Here is a 12,083-nt window from a genome sequence, read left to right on the forward strand (position 1 = left end):
ATCAAGTCACGAGGCAACCCAAAATTAAATTTCCTCACTCTAAACCCCATGATAGATACTAAATTCAAAGCATAACGCGACAGCTGATGAAACTTTGAGTCATACTCCTTTATTGTCATCCTACTTTACTTCAAGTTCAGGAATTTCTCAAACTTTGCTACCATCAACTCATGAGAAATGAAACAATCAAGGAAATCAGTAGAGAAGTCACCCCACAAAGCGGACTCTGCATCATCTTCCCAAGGCTGGTCTCATTACTCATACCACTGATATGCCACATCATTCAACTAATAGACAATGAACTCCACATCCTCCATATCAGTAGCATGCACTATATGGAAAATATTTTTCATCTCATCAATGAAATTTTGAGGATGCTCTACAACTTTAGAACTAATGAAAGTCGTAGGACTCAACCTTATAAATTGACTAAATCTAGTGGCCTCATAAGGAGGAGCAATAGAAGTAACACGCTCAGTTTGAGAGGCCACCAACTTGGTTAGAAAATGGATCGAATTATGAAACGCAACATTAGACACACCAACTTGAGCTATCCAAGGAGGGCTAGGGGGAATTGATTGAACTCCACTAGGGCAATCAGAAGAAGCAACCCTAGGTCGGATCTAAACTCCTTGAGTAGGATGATCTCCATCCATGTTGTCCTTAAATGGGACATATGATTTTCCACAAGCATCATATCTTCTGTGAGGCATGATTTGAAAAGCAAACATACGGGAATTAGAGGAGATTTCAAGATCTTAGACTCTATAGCCCAAAATAGGATAATAAGAAAAAGAAACATTCCTAGGCTCTGATACCAACATTGTAACGATCCAAACTAGGGCCTAGCCATGATGTTTATCTTAAGTCCAATGAGGACCAGAGACCAACCCTAACACCTAACCCATATAAACACTATACCAGAACAATGAATAAATTTTGAACATATAATAAGATAGAATAATATAAGCTCAAGAGATTTAAAATATGACTATAACTGATAATAGGTAGCCAACCAAATATAACCAACAAACATAACTACCCAAGTCCATAGTAATCCAAAGCTTTCTAACTAAAATTAAAATTAATAAAGCATTGGGATATGTCCCCAACCTTGACAATGTTAATGATAATGTAAACTCTCAGTTCTACTCTATGAAAGGTTTTTGGAGAATGGAAGATTGCCACTTCACTACACGAACTCACAAACCAAGACGATCCACCTAACTCTATGCAAAAATAGTAGAAGTATCTATAGTGCCTTCATCGCATAGGGATACAGAATCTAAAGACGGTTAGTGGGTTGAGCACTACCATATAATTCAGGGGTAAGGGAGAAAAATAAATCCATGATCAATATACATATAATTATATGCAAATACATATATACATAAGAACATATGTTGGGGTAAGGAACAAGGCTTAGCATGAACCTTTATGAATCTTAGCCTTGGGTCATGTAGTTCAACCATCATAGCATAAGAAGGCACCCATGGGTTGTATGGGTCCAGCTCTTCCCTAACTGGAAGGGCACTAGTATGTGTAGTCGCATGAACTAGAGGATGTACATACATACCATAAGAGAATAAAACATCTCGACATACCAAGGTGACTTAAGCACCCAAATTATGTAATGTAATATAGGGTACTCAAATTTCCCAATCATGTGATAATAATAAAGGGGACTTGAACTACTCGATCATGTAAACCCCCACGTCGGCAATTACGGTTTTCTGTGTTGGTTCCTTGGGACCCCACTTTTATGACATAGCTACACAAACCTCATTAAATCATAATTAAAATATTTAACATATATTTCCATTCATTAAACCATGGTACATATCAATGCATACATTATTAATATCATCATACCAACTACTCTTACAAGGTAGCATCAACATACAAAAATAGTTATCATTACTTGGGAAAATTAACAAAATTCTTAGTTCAATTATACATTAGCTCAGGGAATTACACAACCCCATAAGTTTAAGTCAAAATCACTATGCTTCATTAACTCTTCATATTATGCAACAATTCAAGAGTAAGTCAATGTGCAAACTTTTTATATTCAAAACAAATTTCATAATAGGGGTTGAGTCATTACCAATTAACCTATTCATTATTTGCAAAATTTAGGGAATTCATAATCCCCTAGTTTAATTATCATACCAATGCATAAAATTGGTTTTAAAACCACTATTTAAACATAACCAATGCATATACAAACATGAAACATCACATAAACAACAATCATTCAAAACCCTCAACCCATGTTCAAAACCAACATAAAAATAGTATGAATAATTCTTTAAAACACTTCCCTTAAGCAAAGTAATAATTTGAGAAGAGTAACATGGCTAAAATACCCAATATTATGGAGACCATTTAACCCTTAAAGCTCTACTTGACCCACTTCTTGGAAACCCTAAGTGTAGATGCTTGAGAGACTTAAAAGAGAAGAAAGAGTGTTTGGAGTGTGTTATCGATGAAATAAGGCCCAAGTATGTTTATAGGTTGTGTGTTATTATTAGGATAAAAGGTAAATGTCTAAAATACCCTATTTAAAAGTTGGAAAAATAAATTGATAGTCATTATGAGTCTTATAATAGCTCATAATGATTCATTATGAATCATCTTTATGAATCATTACCAAGATAGTGTTACTAGGAACACACACTAATGACCATACGACTTATATACCATAGCTCATAATGGGACCCTACGACTCATAGGGTCCAATCATAGTCAACTCAGAAACTATTTGGGTAGACATTGGACATCCTATGATATGTACATAACAACACGTAATAAGTTATCATGACTCGTAGGGATCCTCTCGTACTCAGATGACAATACTTATCTACATACATTGGTTAGGATACAATTTGGGTCCAACGACTCATCAAGAATTCCAACTACTCATAGGGTAAGTCGTAGTCAGGATAGTGAGGATTAAATTTTAAAAGTTTTCAAGGACCAAAACTCTAGGGTATTACAAATTAAAAGTGCGGAAATTTTGGTGTTTATTCTACAGCTAGTTCTCCATATCCGAAGTCGTTCATTGATCACCAAATTTAGAGCAATAGTAGGTTAAAGACACAATATGCCTAATCTCAGGCCAGTAGGGCCCAATTAGTTCCCTCATAACCTCCTTGAAGATTTTTTGGACAGTTTTATTGTGGTGTTTGTGATGAGGGGAGAAATAAGTTCTTCAAATATGGTCAACCTAGCCATATTTGAAGGAATTGTCTTGCAGGCAATGTTAATACTAGAGCTAATAAAGTTTTGACTGCTACATCTGTTGATCAAAAATAGAAGGGTGCTACTTGAGGTATCAACAATAGTCAGAATTGTCTGTATGCTCTCGCCACGCAGTAGGAATTTAAGGCTTCTCCTGATATTGTCATTGGTATGTTATATCTTTTCTCTCATGATATGTATTGTATGCTTGTGTAGGTTATACTCTTTCTTATGTAACCCCTTGTATGGATATTCATTATGGTTTTGTTCCTAAGTGTATTTCTAATCCCTTTTCTGTGTCTACCCCGGTAGGTGACTCTGTAGTGTCTAAAAATGTTTATAGAGGTTGTGTGGTAAAGAATAAGTATTCTCTTCTATGGATTGATGACCGGTTTGGACAGCTTTAGGGTGATAAGTAATTTTCTAAGATTAATCTTTGATCGGGTTATCATTAGTTAAATATAAGGGATATAGATATCCCTAAGACTATTTTTTGAATCCCATATGGCCACTATGGATTCTTGGCTATGTCCTTTAATTTGACTTATGCCCCCAACAACATTTATGGATCTTATGAAATGGGCATTCCATCTATTTTTTTGATTTGTTCTTCCTTGTGTTTATTGATGACATCTTAGTATATTCTAAGAGTGAAGAGGACTATGCATATCACCTCTGTATAGTGTTGCAGACTTTTAAGGATCAGGGGTTGTATGCTAAGTTCTTGAAGTGTGAGTTTTGGTTAAATATTGTGACCTTCCTTGGTCATGCTATTTGTAATGAGGGAATTATAGAAGATCCAGAGAAGGTTGAGGTAGTTAAGAAGTGGCCTAGACCCATGACTCCAATCAATATTTGGAGCTTGTTGGGTTTAGCCAGATATTATAGGAAGTTTGTAGAGAGTTTCTCATTGATTGCTGCTACATTGACTAAGTTAACTCAGAAGAAGGTGAAGTTTCTATGGTCCTATGCTTGTGAGGGTAGTTTTGAGAATCTGAAGGATAAGTTGACTTCAACTATAATTTTGACCCTACCCAAGGGTATTAATGGCTTTATTGTTTATTGTGATACATCTCAAGTGGGGCTGGGTTGTGTTTTGATGTTGTATGGTAAGGTTGTGGCATATGCTTCTATGAAGCTTAAGGTGCATAAAAGGAACTATTCAACTCATGATTTGGAATTATTGGTTGTAGTTTTTGCTTTGAAAAGTTGGTGCCATTAGTTTTATGGGGTTCAGGTTGACATATATTCTAACCATAAAAGCTTGCATCATGTGTTCACCTAGAAGGAGTTGAATCTCAGGCAAAGGAGATAGCTTGAGTTGCTCAAAGATTATAACATGAGTCTCTATTATCACCCAAGTAAAGCTAATGTGGTTGTTGATACTCTTAGAAGGTTATCTATAGGGAGATTATCTCATATGGATGAGGAGAAGCAAGTCTTGGGTAAGGATATTCACCATTTAGCTAATCTTGGAGTTTGTCTTTTGGACTCTGAAGATGGAGGTATGATGTTTAAGACATGGTGAAGTCTTCTTTTGGTACTAAGTTGAAGGAGAAGTAGATTTTGGACCCTATCTTGATGCAGATTAAGGATGATGTGGGTCAGCAGAAGGTTATGGCTGTTGAGATTGGTGGTGATGGTACCTTGAAGTACCAAGGTGGATTGTGTGTTCCCAATGTTGATGGAATATGAGAGAGAATATTGGTTGAGGCTCATGACTTGAGGTATACTGTTTATCCTTTTTCGGTGAAAATGTACCATGATTTAAAAGAGATTCATTTGAGGAACAAAATAAAGAGAGATGTGGCTAATTTTGTTGCCAAGTGCATGGTTTGTCAATAAATAAAAGTTGCACGACCCAAATGAGGGTCTGGCCATGACGGACATCCCGAACCATGAAGGCCTGGAATGCCCTTCTCGATTTAGTAATCATGCACAATATTCATATAATAAAAGAAGATGCGGAAACATAATCTACTACAGAAACATGGTCAATTCTGAATTCAACACAAGTATGGGAACTATAAATCAACTATATCTAAATAACATCTGACTCAGTTTGCAAAATCTCTACTATATAAAAATATGACAACTGTCTGAAACTGGGACAAGGCCCCCAGTAGACCAAAATTGAAATAAGAGACATAACCTCAAAAGATAGACCTTTTGGAATAGAGAAGGCTCACCACTGCACAATCTAATCAGTTGTTTGAATTATCTACTGCTTATCTGGATACCTAGACTGAGTCTCAGAATCTTAGAGGTAGGAGGAGGGAGGTCAATACAGATGTACTGGTATGCAGAGCATATCTAAAATAATCATTTATTATTCAACATATATGAGAGTAATTTAAAATAGTTCATAAGTATATCATATAGTAAGAATTTACATGGGCATTTTAAAGACTCTGTAAAAATCATCTCAACTCTGAGAAATCTGTGTTACTTCTGCACTAGGTGGTATACCCTACAACTCTGAAAAATTCCATGGGCTATATGGAAACTGCCATTAACTTGGTAGCGAAGCCCCCAACCCAAGTGTGCCATAAGAGTCGGAGTCTCTGAATCTACTATGCCACATGGTCGTCGCCAGCGTACAATAATAATATATCCGTATCGGCAAATATGATTTCAAGCTAAGAGTTGTTTGAACTCGCGCCTTCTTCGGGTAACGACCTAACCCTCTTTAAGCCCTTTTTTAAAACTCTATCAAAACATATAGTCTCTGAAAACATGCTCTGAAAACATAATCTGTTATGGTATTAACACATATGGTATCGTCATACCATTGACTTGCAAGTCATATCTCTGAGCCATTATTAGTCTATCATAAATCTCTGTTTTCAAACACACGTTTTTGGACCACCATTTCAATAATTCAATTCAAAGAAACTCTTTCTCAAACCTCATATAAACACATGCAATTTTTTCTCTTAAACACAAGAACACATTTATATCAAGAAACACCCTCTCAACAATTTCAAATCATGCTCAAATGCTATAATATTGTGAAAACATCTTTCAAATCACAAAACCATAATCTTTAATTCAATACATGAGAGGGAGTTCATAATTTATGCTCTCAACGATCTTAAATCTCAAATTCCATACATATACATATACATGTAAATCAATTTAGGGGATACGACCACAAGATCAAAACAATAGTAAGATTAAAACATTCAGAGTACGTAATTTAGAACATAGATTCCAAAACCCCTTTGAAATTCATGAATAAAAATCTAAAAATCATGCTCTAATGGTTTTAAGCCCATGTAGTTTTTTTAGATAAACCCCAAGTACCTCTATCTATAAATTTAAAGGATGCTTCTTGATTACCACGGCTTAGGGATTTCAAATCTTCAATTTATTTTGCAAACCCACTATTGAATCTTTATTTATTTGGATTATCAATATGGAACCCTAGAGAGTGTTCTTGAATATTTTTGGTGAATGTATGAGTAATATGCTCAATTGGGGTTTAAATCTCGTGTTTGGACTGATAAGGGTGTGGGAAAATACCCAAGATACTCTTAATGAGATCGGTATTAAAATATAACTGGGAGCCTGATTTCATGGGCAACCACAACGCTCCACTATTGCGCTGGCTCACTGGAAATTGACGAATGGGAATTTGGCCCACTTCGCGATGTGCCACCATCGTGGAGTCCCACTGGAAATTGGCCATCGTCATTTACACCCTCTCAGCGACGCGCCAAGGACATGAATGATGATGTTTTATGACTAAGACTTAAATTAACCATAACTCCTTCACCGAGTGTCCATTTTTGATGCATCTTATGTCGACGGAAAACTTATTCAATCATCTACGAAATGAAAAGTTGAAATCTAAGGATTCCACCAAGGAAAAAAGTATAAATCATTTTAGAAGCCAATACCTGATATTTTAGGGATAAAATTTAGCTAAGATTAACTTTGGGGTGTTACAATATCCCCCCTTGGGAACATTCATCCCCGAATATTGATATGGGATACAGAAAAGTATAATTTCAAGCATACTAAGGCATAGAAAGAATAAGGCAAGTACTATATCTTCCATTTCATCATCCATTGGATCAAAAAGGTTTTGGTATCTAGCTCTTATGTCTACTTCTGATTCCCAAGTTGCTTCTTCAATTTTCTGGTTTCTCCACAACACTTTAACTGAGGCTATCTCTTTGTTCCTCAATCTTCTAACTTGGCAATCCAAAATCTCTACAGGCTCTTCTTTATAGGATAAGGAGTTTGTCACTTTAATTTCTTCGACAGGCAATACTAAAGAATGGTCTCCAATACACTTCTTCAACATAGATATATGAAATACCGGATGAACCAAACCCAAACTAGCTAGCAATTCTAACTTATACGCTACTCCACCTATCCTTCTCATAATCTGATATGGTCCTATATAGTGAGGACTCAGCTTACCTTTCTTACCAAATTACATGACTCCCTTCATGGGAAAAACCTTGAGAAACACCCAATCTCTAACCTCAAACTCTAGATATCTTCTCCTAACATCGGCATAGGACTTCTGACGACTCTGAGCTGTCTTAAGTCATTCTTTAATGACTTTCACATCCTCTATTTCCTGATAAACAAGATCAGGCCCAAATATCTGTGTCTCACCTACTTCATACTATCCTATCAGGGACCTACATTTTCTCCCATACAATGCCTCAAAAGGTGCCATCTTAATATTCGAATGGAAACTATTATTATATGCAAACTTTATCAATGGAAAGTGATTTACCCAACTACCTTTAAAATCAACCACACAGGCCCTCAACATATCCTCAAGAATCTGGATGGTGCGCTCAGCTTGCCCATCTGTCTGAGGGTGGAAAGCCATGCTTAAATTTACTTGGGTACCTAAACTCTTTTGAAATGACCTCCAAAACTGTGAAGAAAACTGTGTATCTCTATCAGATATGATGGACACAGGTTCCCCATGCAAACGAACTATTTCTGCAATGAATAGCTTTGCATAATCCTCTCCCAAATAATTTGTCCTGACAAGTAGAAAGTGAGCTGACTTGGTCAACCTATCTACAATCACCCAAATAGAATTATACTGGTTTTCAGGACCTCGAAAGTCGTGTAATAAAGTCCATATTAATCACCTTCTACTTCCACAAAGGTAAAGTTATCTATTGAGAAGAACCCCCTAGCCTTAGATGTTCCACTTTAATTTGTTGACAATTCAAACACTTGGGAACATAGTTAGCCACATCATGCTTCATATTATTCCACCAATAAATGGTTTTCAAATCCTGATACATCTTAGTAGAGCCAGGGTGAACAACATACCTCGACGTGTGAGCTTTGTCAAGGATTCTCTTCCTCAGACCACCTACATCTGGCACACACAATCTACCCTGGTATCTCAAAATACCATCACCACCAATTTCAAAAGACAATACCTTTTGTTGACCCACATCTTTCTTGATCTGCATCAAGATAGGATCTTCAACCTATTTCTCTTTGACTTCTACACAAAGGGAATATTTAGTTATCTCATGAACAACCACTCCTACATCCTCGGAATCTAAAAGTTGTATTTCTAGATTTGCAAGTCGGTGAATATCCTTCACCATCTCCTTCTTTTCTTTCCCCACATGAGAAATACTGCCCATAGATAACCTGTTGAGGTTATCGGGTACGATATTTGCCTTGCTCGAATGATAGTGCAGGCTCATGTCATAGTCTTTTAAAAGTTCCAACCACCACCTCTGCCTAAGATTTAATTGTTTCTGCGAGAAAACATACTATAAAATCTTGTGGTCAGTAAAATATCAACGTGTACCCCATACAAATAGTGTTGCCAGATCTTAAGTTCAAAAACCACAGCCGCTAACTCTAAGTCGTGAGTAAGGTTGTTCCTCTCATGCACCTTCAACTTCCTAGATGCATAAGCCACTAACTTACCATGATGCATAAGAACACATCCAAGTCCCACTCGGAACGTATCACAGTATACAACAAAACCTTTTGTACCCTCCGAAAGAGTCAGAACAGGACAAGTAGTCAACTTTTCTTTCAACTTCTCAAAACTATTCTTACAAGAGTTAGACTACAAAAACTTCACCTTTTTCTGAGTCAACTTATTAAGTGGTGCATCTATGGAAGAAAAACTCTTGAAGAATCTTCTGTAATAACCCGCCAAACCCAAGAAGCTTTGAATGTCGATTGGAGTCGTAGGTCTGGGCCATTTTCTCACTACCTCAATCTTTTGGGGATCAACCTTAATCCCCTCACTAGACACAATATGCCCCAAGAATGCAATAGCACTGAACCAGAATTCACACTTGGAAAATTTTGCATACAAATTATGAATTTTAACGGTCTGAAAGATGATTCAGAAGTGATTGGCATGGTCCTTCTCACTCTTAGAATATACCAAAATGTCATCAATGAATACATGACAAACAGATCCAAAAACTGATGAAAAACCCTATTCATTAGATCCATAAAAGCTACAGGGACGTTACTCAACCCGAAGGACATGACTAAGAATTCATAATGGTCGTATCTAGTTCGAAAAGCTATTTTGGGAATATCTGACTCTCTAACTTTCAACTGGTGATATCCCGAATGAAGGTCTATCTTTGAAAAACATTTAGCACCCTGAAGTTGATCAAAAAGATCATCAATCCTAGGAAGGGGATATTTATTTTTAATTGTGACTGTATTCAACTGGCGGTAATCTATGCACATACAAAGGGAACCATCTTTCTTTCGCATGAAAAGTACAGGTGGACCCCATGGAGAAACACTGGGGTAGATAAAACCTTTATCTAGAAGATCTATTAGCTATACTTTTAACTCTTTTAGCTCTGCAGAAGCCATCCTATATGGTGTAATAGAAATAGGATGGGTATCTGGCAATAAATCAATACCAAAATCTATCTCCCTACCTGGTGGTATTCCTAAGAGATCATCTGGAAAGACTTTTGGGAATTTATTCACTACAGGGACAGACTGAAGAGGGAGACTTTGGGCACTAGAATCTTTAACCCGAATAAGATGATACAAGCAACTTTGGAAAATAAGTTTACGGGCCTTGAGATAAGGTATGAAGTGCCCTCTAGGTGCTAGAGAATGTCCCTCCCATTCTATCACAGAATCATTTAGAAAAGAAAAGGTGAATCTTCGGGTCCTAGAATTCAAGGTGGCATAGCACGAATGGAGCTAGTACATCCCTAAGATGGCATCAAAATCAACTATATCAAGTTCTATGAGATCTACTCAGTATCCCAGCTGAAAATAGACACAACATAATTTCTATATATCCTCCTAGCCATAACAGAATCTCCCACTGGGGTGAAAACCAAAAAAGGTTCAGCAATCACATCTGTATCAAACCCAAAACCAACAGCTATGTATGGGGTCACATAAGACAAGTTAGACCCGGTATCAAGTAATACATACACATCATGAGAAAAGACTTACAACGTACCGGTGACTATATCTGGTGAGGCCTATACCTTCTGGTGGCTGGTCAAAGCATACAACCTGTTCTGACCATTTTTGGCGGCTGAAGTAGCACCCTTCTGAGGTGGTGTTGCAGATGAATTTGTCTGCGACTTGGCTCCTCCAACATTACTCTTTGCTTTTGGACAGTCTCTCTGGATATGGCCTGGTTGGCCACATGAATAACACACCAAAGCGTCAAACTGACATCTCGCTGGATGATTCCTCCCGCATCTCCCACTACGCAGATATGACTGAGAGGTCTACGCTACACTTATCTACAACTGCGTACCCTGCATCCTTGGCCCCTGACTAGACTACAAATTCTGGGTGCGCTGCTCAGCTGTGGGTCTGGACAGTGGACACTATCTTTCGACTGTGCATTACCTCAATTCTTTTTCTTTTGCTATTTATCGCCCCAACTACCACTCTGCTGCTGACTATGACTTTGGTATATTGCTCTGGCTCTCTTTGCCTACATGTCCTTTTCCCTAGATCCGGCTATCTTCTTCTCTTTCTCCTCAACTTGCTGTATGTGGACTGACAGTCTAGCAAAGTCCATATCCCTGTTCAGCATAGCTCTTTAAAACTCAAGCACCAGATCATATGAAAGGCCGAAAGCAAACTTCCTCATTCAGGCCCTCATACTACTCGTCATCTCAGGAGCATAATGGGACAATTGGTTAAACTTTAAAGTATACTCCTGAACACTCATCTTACCCTGCTTAAGGTCCATGAACTCCTCTGTTTTAGCTTCTTTCAGGACCATAGGAAAGAATCGATCAAGAAAAGCTTCCATGAACTCGTCCCAAACTGTGGGCTCAGCACTGTCACCCTTCGCATCTTCCCACTCATTGTACCATTCATTTGCTATATCCTTTAGCTGGTATACTGCTAGCTCAACACCCTCCACCTGATCAATATGCATTACTTTGAAAATCTTTTCTATTTCATCTACGAACTCCTGCGGGTCATCTTCTAGCTTAGCACCAGAGAACTTGGGTGGGTTTATTCTTATGAACTGGCCCACTCTAGTAACTTCAGAAGTAATGGATGCAGACCCAGTATCCTCCGACTTTTGAGTCTGTGTGACTACCAGCTGTGCCAGCATGTGAATAGACTATTTGAATTCAAAATTAGAAACCTCTTCTTCACAAAGCTGAGTGCGATAGGCCCCCGTCCGAGGAGCTCTGGGAGGACTGGTCGATAAGGAGGTACTCCTAGAGTAGGAATAGGTTCTGGGGTATGAGCTCTATTATGGGTATGCATCCCATGAATGGGAGGGACTTTATCATCCTAAGCATTAATGTTGGTGCGACGGAGAGGCATCGCTGGTTTTTTGAAAAGAAAGAGGTCATTGATTA

General features: G+C 37.7%; 1 protein-coding gene across 1 annotated transcript; it reads right to left on the bottom strand.

The window, feature by feature from the left end:
* Window positions 1-10,727: 10,727 nt before the first annotated feature.
* LOC124889648 lies at window positions 10,728-11,830 on the bottom strand. Its single transcript, XM_047401621.1, has 3 exons — window positions 11,580-11,830; window positions 11,199-11,285; window positions 10,728-10,959 (listed from the first exon to the last, which is right to left on the bottom strand). Exons 1-3 carry the CDS (start codon window positions 11,828-11,830, stop codon window positions 10,728-10,730), a joined length of 570 nt encoding a protein of 189 aa, XP_047257577.1.
* Between the last annotated feature and the right edge of the window lie 253 nt (window positions 11,831-12,083).

The sequence above is a fragment of the Capsicum annuum genome, chromosome 12 (genome assembly GCF_002878395.1).
Source record: "Capsicum annuum cultivar UCD-10X-F1 chromosome 12, UCD10Xv1.1, whole genome shotgun sequence".
In the NCBI taxonomy this organism is placed as follows: domain Eukaryota; kingdom Viridiplantae; phylum Streptophyta; class Magnoliopsida; order Solanales; family Solanaceae; genus Capsicum; species Capsicum annuum.